The following is a 16,327-nucleotide window of genomic DNA, read 5'->3' as shown; positions in this document are numbered from 1 at the left end:
GTCACTTGAGTCCTGAATTGGATCCTGGATTGGGGGGAGGAGAGGGGAGGCCACTGTGGATGGATGGAAAGGATTAACCATAAAGGACCTTGTTGAAACAACTGATGAAATTTGAAAATGGAGATGGGTTTTGCTATTGAGTCATGTTAAATATCCTAACTTTGATAACTGTGCTGTGACTGTGTAAGACAATATCCTTTTTCTTAGGAAACACACACTGGATTGTTTAGAGGTAAAGGGGTATGGTGACTGCAACCTAATCTCAAGCAATTTAGAATGAAAATGGAGAGAAAATTACAAGCAGATGTTAATAACTAAAATGTTAATAACTAATGAAATGAACCTGGAGAAAGAGTATATGGGTTATTTCCTGCAACTTTTCTGTAAGTTTGAAATGATATAATAAAAAGTTACAACAAAATAATAAACTATTTGCTAATAGTCCCCCTCACTCAGATGCCCCTTTTTGGAGGAATTAAATTTTCTCTCCCAGCATATTTCTTCCCAATGGGTCAGGACTAAGGACTAGAAAGTTCTACAAATACACTAAACTGAAACTTAAACATAATGAGCTTATGTTGAAGACCACTATTTGCAGATTCTAGTCATTCTTACTGATTATGCAGAGCCTGCAGAGGTTCAACTTGAAAGAAGCGTTGTTCAGCCGGACAGGAAGTGAATTATCATATGACTGACTACGCTGATATCAGAGTTCACTATTATCTAAAATCATACCCTTGCCAATCTCATCATAGTGGTAAAATACTAGCAAATTGAGAGAAATTAAGTGAGTTAATATGGCAGAATAATAAAAATTTTAAATGTATAATTAATTTTTAAAAATCACCATCAATTCAAAATGCTTTTGTTTATAAAGGTTTTCCAGGGGTGCCTGGGTGGCTCAGTTAAGCAACTGTCTTTGGCTCAAGTCATGATCTCTGGGTCCTGGGACCGAGCCTCACGTTAGGCTCTCTGCTCGGCAGGGAGCCTGCTTCTTCCTCTCCTTCTTCCTGCCTCTCTGCCTGCTTGTGCTCTCTCTCTGTCAAATAAATAAATAAATAAATAAATAAATAAATAAATAAATAAATAAATGGTTTTTTTTTTTTACAAAGGTTTTCTAAAATAGGCTTTTTGTTTGTAATAGCATTATCTGTTGGGAGTTATTTCAGCAGCCCCCCACAAATATCTCCTTCTACCTAGTTCCTAGCCAGAGGGAAAATGATTGCACAGTTTAGCAGTTCTTCTGGCTTTACCAAATAACTCTTATCACAGGTGGGGAAAAAGGGTCCCTAGAGGGACACTGTATACCTTTTCGCCTGATAAAATTATCCTCAGTCTCTATTCCATCAAATTGGGAAACACTGATGAGACATGCAGACATAAAAGTACCCACATTTTTTTCCACTTTATAGTACTCTTAAGGTGGGAAGTCTTCTGCTGATTTTATCTTTTTTCTATCTAACTTTCATTTATTACTCTGTACTGTTTTGACATTCACCATTTTGATATATTCTTGTGGTTTGTTCCTTTTAACTTTAAAAAATTATGGCATAGAAATATTCATATTTTATGGATCCATTCCCCCTTAGTGAGTATCTAGGTTATTTCCAATTTTTTACTATTATGAACAACAGACTGGACAGATGTGTGCACTTTCCCTGCATACATACACAAGAATTTTCCATAGATGTATAACTAGAAGTGGTATTTCTGGATAATAAATTGGGCTCATTTGTAATTTTACTTAATGTGCAAAATTTTCCCTAAAATAACTGTTACCAAAGTTGTTAGCAGTGATTAGAGATTCCATTTTGTAATGTCTTTCTTAATATTAGAAATTATCTAACTTTAAAATTTTTGTCAGTCTGGGGCACCTGGGTGGCTCAATGGGTTGGAGCCTTCAGCTCAGGTCATGATCCTAGAGTCCTGGCATCGAGCCCCGAATTGGGGGGGGTCTCTGCTCAGCGGGGAGCCTACTTCCTTTCCTCTCTCTCTGCTTGCCTCTCTGCCTGCTTGTGATCTCTCTTTGTCAAATAAATAAATAAAACCTTAAAAAAAATTCTTTTTGTCAGTCTGATGACAAAGCCTCTCATTTTAATATTCACTTCTATGCTAACTGGTGATAAATCTAGTTTGTATTTCTTCATATATTTATTAGTAACTTGTGTTTCCTTGCCTGTTTGCATCCTTTTTCCCATTCTTTTTTGTTAAGATTTTGTTTATTTATTTGAAAGAGAAAGAATGAGAGAGACAACATGAGATGGGGGGAGGGTCAGAGGGAGAAGCAGACTCTCTGCTGAGCAGGGAGCTGGATGAGGGACTTGATTCTGGGACTCCAGGATCATGACCTGAGCTGAAGGCCATCGCTTAATCAACTGAGCAACCCGTCTTTCTCCCATTCTTACACTAAGTTGTCTTTTTCTTATTGATCTGTAGAGAGTTTTTATAGACTATAGATAATCATTTTCTGTTATGCATGTGGCAAGTACTACCTCCACGTTCTAGCCTGTCTTTATAATTATAATTCTATTGAATAAAAAAAACCGAAGGTTTTACAATTTGAAATAGTTGAATTTAGATACATTTTTTTTTTGTGGCTGTATTTCTATTTTTATACTTCAAAACTATAAAGATCATTTTATATAATGTTGATTAACAAGCAACATAAAAGGATTATTCACAAGGTGCCTGGGTGGCTCAGTCCGTTGAGCATCTGACTCTTGACTCTGGCTCAAGTCCTGATCTCAGGATTCTAAGATTAAGACCCATGGCAGGCTCTGTGCTGAATATGGAGTTTGCTTAAGATTCTCTTTCTCCTTTTGTCCCTCCCTGACCCCTCCACTCACATACTTTCTCTAAGATTTTTTTTTAATTTTTAAAAATCTGCACAATAATGTTCTGAATTAAGTAGCATGATGTATCATTTGCCCTGTTACAGACAAAGAAAGCTGAAGCTCAGAGGATTAGCAATTTGTTTCAGGTGTAACTGGGATTCACACCTTGGTCTATATGATACTAATGTTAATAATAGTAACAGTGGACCATACTTATCAAGTGCTTTCTCTGGGATTTATAAAAAATAAATAATTACAAGATTGTTTCTTTTCTTGTTCTACTCATTTTTGTTCCATTCAGTTTATTACCAAGATTATATTTGTCTCATCAAATAAAGTGTGCAAGTTTCCTCTTTTTTTATTCTTTGTAACAATTTAAATAAGGTTGGAATTAGCTGTTTATCTTAGTTCAGGAGGCTATAACAGAATATCAAAGCCTGGGTTGCTTATAAATAACATAAATTAATTTCTCACAGTCTAGAGGCTGGATATTCCAAGATCAAGGTGCCAGCAGATTCAGTGTCTGGTGAAAGGTCACATTCTGACTCATAGATAATTTTCTTCTCCCTGTGTCCTCACATGGCAGAAGGGGTGAGGAAGCTCTGTGGGGTCTCTTTTATAACATCACTAGCCCCAATCATGAGGGCTCTGCCCTCATAACCTAATCATCTCCCAAAGGTACCACCTCCAAATATAAACACATTGGTGGTTAGGTTTCAACATATGAATTTTAAGGAGATGCAAACATTCAGTATATAGCACTATTCCTTGAAAGTTTGGTAAAACTTGCCTGCAAAATCATCTGGGCCTGGTGTCCTTTTTTGACAGTGTGGTGTTGAACTACTGTTTTGATATTTTAAATGGCTATTGTTAGATTCGTGTTTTCCATTTGTATCTGGTCTAATTTGGGTAATTTGTAGCCTATACTTTCATTTTTATTAAGGTGAAGACTTATCAAAAGGAGGAAGTATTTTGCCTAAGGTACACAGAAAGAGAGCAGACAAGATAATTTTAGGATCAGTTTCCTGAGTTTAGGTTAGTAGACCACGGTTTCTTAGAATGTAGATACTAATCATCTGTCCACTATCTTATGGGTTCTTCTCTATACTATAAGATAACCCTGGAAACTGATAGGGTTTATAGACATGTGTTATTTTTATTCTTTTTTATTATTTCTGTTGGAGCTCCCATAGCATTGATGCCTTTCTAAAATGCCCAAACCACCTACCTACTTATGTCCACCAACAACATTAACAACATTAGGGTTCTCTAGTTGCTATGTTGACCACACGGCTTATGCTTATGCATCTGTCGTGTCTACTTCTTTAAATAGCAGGGACAAAGACTAACTAATTAGCACATGGTAGAAAGAATAGAGGTTAAAATCAAGGACTTCAGAGAGAGGCTTACTAGGTCTGAGTTTCATCTCCACTACTTCTAGCTGGCCAATTTTTGACACGTTTCTTAACCTCTCTGTTACTTAGTTTCTCCCTGTGTATAAGAGAAAAAGTAGTAGCATCTACTGCATGGAGTGGTTGTGATAACAAAGAAAGAATGCTTATGAAGCATATGGCAGAACACCTGGCATAGAGAAAGCACTGAATAAATGTGGTGTACTGTTATCAACCTTAACATCACACAGACCAAGGTATGAATTCCAGTTTCGTCTGAAACAAGTTACTGACCATCTGAGCTTCAAGTTTCCTTATCTGTAATATGGTAGGTAATGTACAACTCTGGTGGGAACATCGTTGTGCAGATTAAATGAAAGAATGTATGTGAATAATCCTCTGTTGCTTGACAATTAAGAGGGAGGCCAGCCTAGTCTGTTGGCCACTGACCTGCTTTGAGAAGTCTCAAGAGAAAATAGAAAGTTGGAAGGAGAAGGTTGGGACATTCAGAATTATTCTAGGTACACATCAGACATAAGCAGTGTTTATGGAGAGAAGTGGATGAGTGCCATCATGGAAACTATTGGGGTAGTGGGAATATGAAGTGCAGTATGAGGAATGGGACTTAGGACGAGCAGGACAGCTGACAGATAAATGACAACTACTTACAAATACGGTGAAGAAAAGTATTTGGAGAGGCACCCAAACAAGGCACACAGGAAAAGCATATTCCCCTCCCTTCCCCCAACCCCTGCCTTCGTGGAAAACAGAGATGGTAAACTTACAATCACAATGACGAAATCGAGCCAGCACCAGACACTGGTGAAATACTTCCTAAATCCAAAGGCCACCCATTTTAGACCCATCTCCAGGATAAAAATGTATGTGAAAATATGGTCAGTACAATTAAGTAGTTCTTTGATATTGGGTCTTTTCTCAAGGTCAACATCTTCAAATACCTGAAATGATAAAGCATAGCCATAGGCCAGGTTGAATATTTGCTTAGAACGACTGGCTGACCTTACTTTTTAAATTTTTCTTCCTTATCTGAATAAACTAGCATCTCTTTTGGTGACAAGGTTTTGCTCAAAAGGTATTAAGAAGGAAATTTCCCAGCGGAATAAATTCCTTGAGTCAGTAAAACTGGAAGAAGGAAAATCCTATTTCTAGGCTTCTATTGCCACAATATCTCCCTAGGTTCTCATCACTGATCCCTGGAATATGAAAATATCTTCCTAACAGATCACCACATAATTTCCTGGTCTTCCTGACCCTTTCAACTCTTGCTAACAATATCATGCCAACTTTTCCAGAACCACCCAGTGGCATATTCCATCTCTATCATCCTCCTAGTTACCTTAGTGGCTCTATTTAGTGGCTCTTCATTGCTCATAACACCTTAGCTCCAAACACCTTAGTCTTCAGCTAGATTTTACCAACCCTGAGGCCAAAAATCTATAACAAACAGCCAAACTTACTTACTCCAGTGCTCCCTAAGTATGAGCCCATTTTTGGGGTACCTAGACACACAAAATTTGGGGATGCTCTGGGCTAGGGCTAAATTACTTTGAATATTAAACATTCATTGAGCGTAATCATGAAAGTGAGACATTCTAGCTTCTGGAGAGACCGTTTTTCATGTTACATCCAAACATCCACCTCACCTTAAGTGTGTACGTGATTCTAGGGGTCTATATAACTAGGGTAGAAACTGTCCTTTTGGCCTCTACAGAGTTACTGAAAATGGGAAAAAGTAGAAGAAGAAGAAAGAAGAAGAGAAGAAGAAGAAGGAGGAGGAGGAAGAGGAGGAGGAGGAAGGGGAGGGGGAGGAGGAGGAGGGGGAGGGGGAGGAGAAGAAGATGATGATGATAAGGGTCCCTGGTACTGAACCCGTCAAGACCTTTGGGCAAAAACTGAAGGCAAGAACGAAATTGGTCCTATTGTTGGATATTTAGGTAATCTCATAGCCCCATGGCCCTGGAGGAAAAAAAAATGCAAAAGAATAAAACAGTCTGAATTCCAGCTCCTAAGTGAACCTTTGATTGGAGAAGGCTCTCTACCTCTTCCTGTCCCCTGCCAGCTCCTTGTCACTGTTAAAGTTTCATTTAAGTTAATATTTTCTTTGGAAACTTTCCTTCTTCCACCAAGACAATTAGGGGCCTGCTTTGCATGGCCCCATGTCATCCACTGCTTTTCTGAGTGTATCACTATGGCCCTTGTCCATAATTGTTTGGACCCCATCTGTCATCCCTACTAGACTCCACGCTCCTGGAAGTCAGGAACTTGGTCTGTGTGCCTGCTTGAAGAGAGGCAAATCTGAATGGTATTAGAATCTCATTTCCCTTCTCATTTTGGAAGCTGAGCAACAGCCTGGCTCAGCAGATCTCACTTTGTCCAATTGAAGAGTAGATCAATATCAGCCACTAAACTTGGGAGACTCCCACATTATAATGAGACTACTTCCTTGTCCAGAAAGTTCCCATTTTTACCCAGTTGCTCAGATTTTGTTTCCCTAACTCTAATGAGTCCCAAAGCACTTAGGTTCTGATTCAGCAGGTCTGGGGTGGACCCAAGACTGCATTTCTAACAAGCTTGCAAGTAATATTGAGACTGCTGATCAATATACCACATACAGTGGCAAGGGATTAGATGTTTCTTGTTTCCATTTGTCTACAACTATGTAAAGTGAAATAGGACCTGAGTCCTTCTCCTAGAACCCTCTGCATTGTGTGCTTTTTTTCCTCTGCCTAACCTACACTTGCCTCATCAGATCACAGATGACAACTAGGAGGATGGTAGCATGTGCCCCTGACCTTCTGACAACACTATTTTTCCCCACTGACTAGCACAGGGCTTGGTAGACACCAATGATCATTTGTGGAATAAATGAAAGAACGCTATTACTTGAATAAGAGTAAACATCCAGTGAAAATGCAAGTACCCGAAGGCTACATGGAATCCTAGACCAAGGATAAGCAATAAAAATTAACTAAGAGAGTTCTCTGGCATGGTTTAGAGATTTACTTTTTTTATTTTTTATGTTTTGTGTGAGAAGTAATTTACCTGCAGTAAGTAAATAAATGGAGATGTGTGCTGATCATAGGATCTAGCAGCTCACGGTATGTACTCCTCTCTGTTCACCCAGAGATCACACGAGTGTAAAGCACGAACCAGGAAGGCAACGGTAAAGAAGCAAGACATTTCCTTGTCCCTTCTAATTGTTAGTGACTTACTGTGAAATGCTCTGTGATTCTAAATCAGTAAGGGAGAATCTAAGACTCCACTTACTTACACAACAAATAGAGAGTTTAGTTCTACATTATGGCCATTTTAAGGGAAAATACAAGATAGAAGGGGAGAGAGGGAAAAAGAGAGAAACATGTAGGTGATAAGAAAGAAGAAGCTGTCGCTCAAATAAGAGAGGCAAGAAGGACCAAAAAGTGAGGAGAGAGAGTAGGAAGGAGTTTATGACTATATGCTATGGAGGCATGGATTTAGAGTTATTTCCAAAACTCACCGGGACCACTATACCTTGATCTGGAAGGATTTGCTATGTGAATAAAGCAGTATCTGTTTGTCTCCTCTCAAGGGACCATGACTGATAGAAAATACCAAGACAGAATATTAAATCAAAATCTGGTCCCTGTAGCCTTCTCCTCCTAATGTTCTACCTTTAGGAAAGCAGCATTATGGTTTTCCAGAAAAGAGAGGTAGGAACAATGCTATCTAGAGAAAGAGACATATAGGATACAGTGAAAATCTCTAGAAATTCTGCAAGAATGAGGGATAAGCATAAAGTTCAGGGAGAGACTCCAGTAGCCACTTTAAAGTGTTGATTTGAATCATGTTTCCCCATAAGTAAAGTGTCTTTGGCTTGGGACTTCCTAGTTGGGAGCAGGACTCCAGAAGTTGTGCAAAATCCTGCCCTTAAGGGAAACCAGCAGCAAAGATCCCCCTTCTGCCTGGTCTCCCCATATTCACAGCCCCATATCAGAATGTAACCTAGCCACCCAATGCCCAATGTCCTCACAAGACTGTGTTAATTTACCAGTGCCCCACTGCTCAGCAGAATCACAAAGATAATAAAGCTCTCAAACCAGCTGTGTTTCACTATTTGGTAGCAAGTTTTCCTCAGGTTCCACCAAATGATCCAGGGGGACTTTCTCTTGTTCACGGCACAGCATGGGAAGCAGTGACCCAGGCCTGCAAGGAATGAACAGTAGCATTATTCTTAGGGTCTGTAATGAGCTGAATTAATAACCCTAACTCTTCACTCTTCCCTTTATGCATGCCCCTTACTTCTTCAATTATTCCCTCTGAAGAGGTGGAGTCATTTTCCAACCCCTTGAATCTGGGCTCAGCCATGTGGCTTGATTTAGCCAATAGAACAGAGTGGGAATCACACCTACCAGTTCTGAGCTTTGGTCTTGAGAGGCCTTGCATATTTGTACTTGCTCTCTGGCACCATCTCCATAATGAAAGGAATATTTGGGCCAGCCACTGGTTTCAGAAGAAGGAGAAAGGACATGTGGTACAGAGACAATGGGCTCAGTTAAGCCCAGGCCAGACTGGCCAACTCCCAATCATTACCACTCATATGAATAAATACCTCCAAAATCAGCAGAAATAATGAGGCTAGATGAGTGGAGTATTGTATATGCATGTTTATTATTGTGTGCCACTGAGGCTTCCTGGCTGTTTTTCATGCAGCAATTTCTTTTGGCAACAGAAAACAGTGTCCTAAGTACTGAGGGGAATGAAGTAAAGATGGGCACAGACTCTGTGAACCACCCAAACCACACAATCTGATCAATTGTCAAGGTGTTTACACATAGCTAAGCATTTAACCTCAACACACACCAGCCTTCAGCTGAATTACATCATCCTCTCCCCTCATCACCATCCTCCAAGTTCCATGGAGGTTAATTTCACGGTGATTACAACATTACACTCCTTTCCTCATCATCTTCCTAAGCTACTGTGAGGTGTCCTCAGTCAGCCTCTGCCCTCCTCCATTATTCAGAACATCAATAGGTTAATCTCCCTAAAAGGCTTTTTTTTTCTGTCTTTTATGCCATTCCTCCTTCTTCTAGAGACTAGCCTTTCTTTTTTTTTTTTTTAATTTATTTTCAGCATAGCAGTATTCATTGTATTTTTAAAATTTTTTCAATTTATTTATTTTCAGAAAAACAGTATTCGTTATTTTTGCACCACACCCAGGGCTCTATGCAATCCGTGCCCTCTCCAATACCCACCACCTGGTTCCCCCAACCTCCCACCCCTCACCCCTTCAAAACCCTCAGATTGTTTTTCAGAGTCCATAGTCTCTCATGGTTCACCTCCCCTTCCAATATCCCTCAACTCCCTTCTCCTCTCCATCTCCCCTTGTCCTCCATGCTATTTGTTATGCTCCACAAATAAGTGAAACCATATGATAATTGACTCTCTCTGCTTGACTTATTTCACTCAGCAGAATCTCTTCCAGTCCCCTCCATGTTGCTACAAAAGTTGGGTATTCATCCTTTCTGATGGAGGCATAATACTCCATAGTGTATATGGACCACATCTTCCTTATCCATTCGTCCGTTGAAGGGCATCTTGGTTCTTTCCATAGTTTGGAGACCGTGGCCATTGCTGCTATAAACATTGGGGTACAGATGGCCCTTCTTTTCACTAGATCTGTATCTTTGGGGTAAATACCCAGGAGTGCAATTGCAGGGTCATAGGGAAGCTCTATTTTTAATTTCTTGAGGAATCTCCACACTGTTCTCCAAAGAGGCTGTACCAATTTGCATTCCCACCAACAGTGTAAGAGGGTTCCCCTTTCTCCACATCCCCTCCAACACATGTTGTTTCCTGTCTTGGTAATTTTGGCCATTCTAACTGGTGTAAGGTGGTATCTCAATGTGGTTTTAATTTGAATCTCCCTGATGGCTAGTGATGATGAACATTTTTTCATGTGTCTTATCGCCATTTGTATGTCTTCATTGGAGAAGTGTCTGTTCATATCTTCTGCCCATTTTTTTGATATGATTGTCTGTTTGTGTGTGTTGAGTTTAAGGAGTTCATTATAGATCCTGGATATCAACCTTTTGTCTGTACTGTCATTTGCAAATATCTTCTCCCATTCCATGGGTTGCCTCTTTGTTTTGTTGACTGTTTCCTTTACTGTGCAGAAGCTTTTGATCTTGATGAAGTCCCAAAAGTTCATTTTCGCTTTTCTTTCCTTTGCCTTTGGAGGCATATCTTGAAAGAAGTTGCTGTGCCTGATATCGAAGAGATTACTGCCTATATTCTCCTCTAGGATTCTGATGGATTCCTGTCTCACGTTGAGGTCTTTTATCCATTTTGAGTTTATTTTTGTGTACGGTGTAAGAGAATGGTCAAGTTTCATTCTTCTACATAGAGCTGTCCAGTTTTCCCAGCACCATTTATTGAAGAGACAGTTTTTTTTTCCACTGTATATTTTTTCCTGTTTTGTCGAAGATTATTTGACCATAGAGTTGAGGGTCCATATCTGGGCTCTCTACTCTGTTTCTTCTCCAACTTCACTCTTGACATCCTGTATACACCTCAAGCAACAGTCCAAATATAAGGCAGGATAACTAACAGTAATCTATATCTAGGCTGACCTCTGACCACATGTGCACTTTGGGAGCTGTCAAACAACCTGGAATTAGTTTGAAGCTCATTCTTGGTGTCTGTTCTAAGACCAGTCTAGTGTCAAACTTATGAAAAAAAATTTAATTTTAGATTTATTCATTCATTTAAGTCTCTACCTATCTATCTACATTTGTTGAGCCCATAATCTGGGCAATAGGAAAGTTTCCTAGAGCTTCTACCCTCATTGTTAGGCTGTGTTAGTTGAGCTGACCTAAATCAAGAATTTCCTGAAATCTCCATTGCTTGGATCTGATAATGGCCCCAAAAATCTATGGATGCCCTCTCTTCACTTCTGTTTCCAGTAGAAGTAGAAATAATACATCTAACAAAATCCCAGAGCTTCAAAGAACAGAAACTCATCCAAATATTCTGTGAACTGGATGCAGTAATACTGACACTTACCTTTGGGAAAACATCTCTCTGGTTCTTTTTTGGGAATAATTTTATGTATCTGCCCAAAGGGATCCTGTGGATCAATGGTGCTACATTCTGAGAGCACACTGGTAGTATCACACTTCTGCACATCAGAACAAAGGAAAAGGGGAATTATTTACCAAGACTGACTTTCACAATGGTACCACCAATACCTTAGTGTATAACTTTTTAGGAATGAAGCTAGCTAGACAAAGGATTCTAGGTATAGGTATAGCTAGAAAGTGCCCCTCTCTTCGGGTGCTTTTTAAAATGCTCTGACTAGCTCTGGCTTTAGGAGAGAATTCTCTAACTGCTCTCCCCTAGCTGAAAAAAGTGAGGTATATAAAGACACAGTATCTCAACCTGTTCCTCCCTACAAATCATCTCTCTGATACTATCTAACTCCAAACAGGGAGGCTGTATGATGAGGTGAAGGCTATTTTACTGAGACTAATTTTTAGCTCTTTCAGATCCTGGAATAATAGGTCTAGACTTGTGATTCTCATTGATTTTGACCTCAAGTAGACATACTAACAATATCTAAAGACACTTTCAATTTCACAACTATTGACATCTAGTGGGTAGATGCTATGAATGCTACTAAACATCCTACAACAGACAGAACTGCCTAGCACAAGGAGGAATTATCATGCCCCAGATGTACTGGTGGAGAGGTTATGAAACCTTGGCCTTTGCTTAAGATCTAATTCTGGCAGTTTGTTCTGCATTAATCCTGATATTTTATTCTTGATAGCCACAGTGGCTATGTTGGAGAATGTATATGGACAAGCTACGTGTTCTTTCTGGAACACTCTGGGAAAATTACCTTTTTGGGATCCTGTCCTGACAAACATATATCATCTTCAGAGAACACATCAATTTCCACACTTTGAGCTCCTGGGCTGATGGACCTCTTGGTCACCTGATGGAGTTCAAAGGCCTGACACCAAAAAGCCCAGAGTAGAATTAATAGTTTTCCTGGAAATCTCACTTAAGATAAAACAAGTTCAGGGGTGCCTGGGTGGCTCAGTGGGTTAAGACCTCTGCCTTCAGCTCAGGTCATGATCCCAGGGTCCTGGGATCGAGCCCCATGTCAGATTCTCTGATTTGCAGGGAGCCTGCTTCCCCCTCTATCTCTGCTTGCCTCTCTGCCTACTTGTGATCTCTGTCTGTCAAATAAGTAAATAAAATCTTAAAAAAAAAAAAAAGATAAAACAAGTTTAAGTTGTGACATTACTTTTGTTTCTGTTTACTTTTTAAAACTGCTCCTGGAGAAAGTCAACATAAAATAATTCTGGGGAAACTACTATAGGAAACAGGTAATAAAACTTACTCAAAAGTCATATAATCAAACAATATGGTTTTGGTAAAAAAAAAATTCACCAAATAATGCAGAGGTGAAATTTACTGTATCCTTTCACTTCAACAGCTAAATAATAAATTATTTAATAAGTCATATAGTTAGCTATCCCTGAAAATATAATGCCAGAATATAGTAAAAATAAAATCCATAATGATTTGATACACTGATATATAAACAGATGAGTAAAAATGTTAAAAGAATAATATGGAAAATAATTTTTTTATTCTTTGGGTTATAGAGGTTTGGCTTAGTGAAATAGAAAAGGGCATAAAGAGAAAAATGAAAATGTATTACTATGTAAAAATAAAAAATAAATTTTGTCTGAGGACTTGCAGGTATATCCAAGAAAGATGTGCAAAGTCATGCCTTAGGTGAAGGTTTCATCTTAAAATCTATTGTGAGTGTTCCTGCAACTCTGACAGTGTAAGATCATAATTTAAAACACTTCTCTCATTTGAACACATGCTTTGATATATTACACACACACACACACAAAAAAAAACAAGTGAATATAGCTATTGACCAGACACAGAACAGAAATATAAAGCAGTGACAATCTAAAGCATGTAGCAGGTAATGATGACTAGAAGTGCCCCATGTGAGGAAGAGAATCACAGCTATATTAAAGGCTTGAAACTATGGACTGGGCTGAAGTTCTTGCACTTAAGAGAGAAAGCCAAAACTAGTTGTGGCCAATGCTTAGAATTAAAATTATACACAGCTGCATGTCTATGGAGGCAGGAGGAAGTACAGCCTCAGAAATAGGCCTGGGTAAAGGAACCCACTGGATCTGAAATACACCTCATATCATGAATAGACAAGAATCCTAAATTGTCAACAAAAGACTTGGCTCTGTAGTGGCTGCCTTAGGAAGGTCTATTAAAGACATCACAGAACCTAGACTGCAGAGAGAGTGACAGATCCTCTCACTAAAGAGAAATTTAAACTAACATTCCAAAATGTAGGAAGAGCTAAACAAAATCAGTAGCCCTAAAAATTAACTACTAGGAGGTGACTTTACTTGAGAAAAAAATTAAATTAATATAATAATCTGAGAGTGTCATTAAAATGAGTAAATTTAGGAATTAATGAAAAAGATATATATAGTTTACTTCCTCCATGGCAGTATAAGGATCTCCAAGGACATGATCTCCAGGGAAATAGGCATAAGTGATAAAAAATATTTCTAAAAAGTCATTTAAAGTCTCTGGAAATTGTCCTAAGGCATATAGCAAGTGAAGAAACATGTATTCAAAAAAATCTTCAGAATTCAGTAATAGTAGCAGGAGTCCATGGAAACTGAAACATGAGCTTCCTTCTCTCTCCCTATTCTCCAGTTCAGTTTGATGGAAGCCCTACTCAAGGCAGCTGCGACCAAGAAGATGAGGAATCCTCTACCCTCAGCCCCCTATCAAGAGATATGTATCTTAGTAGGAGGTATAGATCACCAGCTTTTCTCATCTTCTCCAACTCTGAGTTGAAGAGGCTACATTACTCTTGAATATGGCCAAGAAATTGGACTCTTCTTCCATCCAGCCTCTACTCATAGGACAGAGACTCTATTCCAGATTCAACAGCTTGAAAATACTGGAATCCTGGTTACCCTCACCCCAGCTAGTTTTTAGGAAAGAGGTTCCATGCAGAAAGAAGGAAGCGGAGAAGATGAGTGGCTACTGCCCCTCCAAGGACTTGGATTATTAGTTAACAGATTTTCTCTACGGTAGGAGGCATTCCATAAGAAACAAGAACCCTCAAGTTCTCCTGAAAAAGAACTGACTTTATACTGGAATAATGTGGGGGTTCAAGCCTAAGGGTATTCTTGAAAACAATGGAGACTTTGATGGTAAACAAATAAGAAGAGACTAGTAGCTCTTCTTCATTAAAAGCAACAAATTAAACCACAGGTCAGCAAGTTCACTACAGAAAAACAGGGAAAGAGACAGCTAAAATAAATCTCCCTGGGGTCAGAACAAATCTCAGACTGGCCTTAAAAGTGTCCCTCCCTGAAATTAATTAGATCAGACTGTAGAGGAATTAATGCCTGTGGTATTGTCAAAAACAATAGAGCAATTAGCCAGCAATTAGTTCACCCCAAATCTGGGTGTGATACCAAATAAGGCAGACAGATTAATAGAAGACCATGGAAAGAGATAATCAAGAGGGCCCTGCTAAAATAACTATCACCCTGCAGTGACTGTCTGCAAACCCAAGGGTGTGCTCTCTGAGAAGCAACACCAAAGACTTCACATTTGTGTGTGTGTGGTGAGGGTAGGTGGGGGAAAGAAGAAACAGACTTCACTAGAATACTCTAGCCAAGTCACCAAACAAGCCCCAGAGAGGAGAAAAGAGAATCGGTTCCAGATCTGCTACAATATATTACTAAAAATGTCCAATTTTAAACAAAAATGATAAAACATGGGGAAAACCTAGGGAAGTGTGACCTACACATAGGAAGAAAGCAGGCAACATAAGCTTCCTGTGAGAGAATCTGGATGCCAGAGTTAATAAACAAAAATGCAAAGCAGTCATAATAAGTATGTTAAAAGTTTAAAAAATATTTAATAAATAAAGGATGCTAGATAACAATGTATAATCAAATACAGAGTATCAATGAAGAGACAGAGATTATTTAAAAAACAAATAAAAGTTCTGGAGTTGAGATGTGTGATAACTGAAATGGAAAATCCACTAAGTGGAACAGCAGTAAATCTGAACTGGCAGAAGAATGAATCAGTGAACTTGAAGAGGGATCAGGAAAGATTATGCAATCCAAAGAGCACAGGAAAGAAGGAAGAATGTAAACTTAAAGGAAGCTCAAAGGAATGTAAAACACCATGAAGCATACCAATACTCATTACCCTGAGATTACAAACCATGTGCTCTATGGGCTGAGCCATAGAGGCACCCCAACAACTAACTTATTATTAGAAACAGTGGAGACTAGAAAGCAATGGAATGAGATACCATGAGTGCTGAAATTAAAAAACAAATGTGAACCAAGATTTTATTATCCTGCAAAACCATCTTTCAAAAATGAAGGTAAAATAAAATAGTACATAAACAAAAATGGAAAATTCTTTGCTAGCTGACCCACTTTACAAAAAATACTGAAGAAGATCATTCAGGCTAAAAATAAATGATCCTAAATGGTAATAAAAATCCACACAAAAGAGCAAAGAACACAGGTCCATAATTATAAAAGATGAGAAAAATTCGTATTTATTTTCCTTTCTTCTCTATAGCTGACTTCAAATGAAGTTGTCTAAAGCAGTTTAAAATTGATGCCTTGGACATGTAACATAAAAACATAAAATATATGTGGTAATAACAGCACCAAAGAAGTGAATGGGAGTGAAGTTCTAGTAAGTAAATGACACTTGAAGTTACCTCAAATTCACAGAAATAAATGGAGACAGCTGGAAATGGTAAATAAGAAAATTAATAAAATGAACTCTATAAATATAATCTTACTTTCTTTTCTCAGCTTCATTAGTAAGCATATAAAGATATGAAGCAATAATAAAAACACATTGCTGGGATTTTAACATATGTGGATGCAATATGTATAATAAAGAATAGTACGAAAATGTGGTAGAGGGAATAGAACTATACATAAGTGATGTTTGTTTCTATATTTCACTAGAATTAAGTTAACTTAACAG

The 16,327-nt window shown here is 38.5% G+C and overlaps 1 protein-coding gene across 1 annotated transcript in view; it reads right to left on the bottom strand.

Moving 5' to 3' along the window:
- Positions 1-16,327, bottom strand: part of SCN11A (sodium voltage-gated channel alpha subunit 11) — a 93,543-nt gene that overhangs the window by 22,080 nt on the left and 55,136 nt on the right. The window contains exons 17-20 of the mRNA XM_059390530.1: positions 12,129-12,242; positions 11,291-11,405; positions 8,274-8,428; positions 5,011-5,184 (exon numbers count right to left, since the gene is read on the bottom strand). Coding sequence (XP_059246513.1) covers positions 5,011-5,184; positions 8,274-8,428; positions 11,291-11,405; positions 12,129-12,242 — 558 coding nt within the window. The remainder of the gene's footprint in view (positions 1-5,010; positions 5,185-8,273; positions 8,429-11,290; positions 11,406-12,128; positions 12,243-16,327) is intronic.

The sequence above is a fragment of the Mustela nigripes genome, chromosome 2 (genome assembly GCF_022355385.1).
Source record: "Mustela nigripes isolate SB6536 chromosome 2, MUSNIG.SB6536, whole genome shotgun sequence".
In the NCBI taxonomy this organism is placed as follows: Eukaryota; Metazoa; Chordata; class Mammalia; order Carnivora; family Mustelidae; genus Mustela; species Mustela nigripes.
This window is presented reverse-complemented; position numbering and strand designations above follow the sequence as displayed.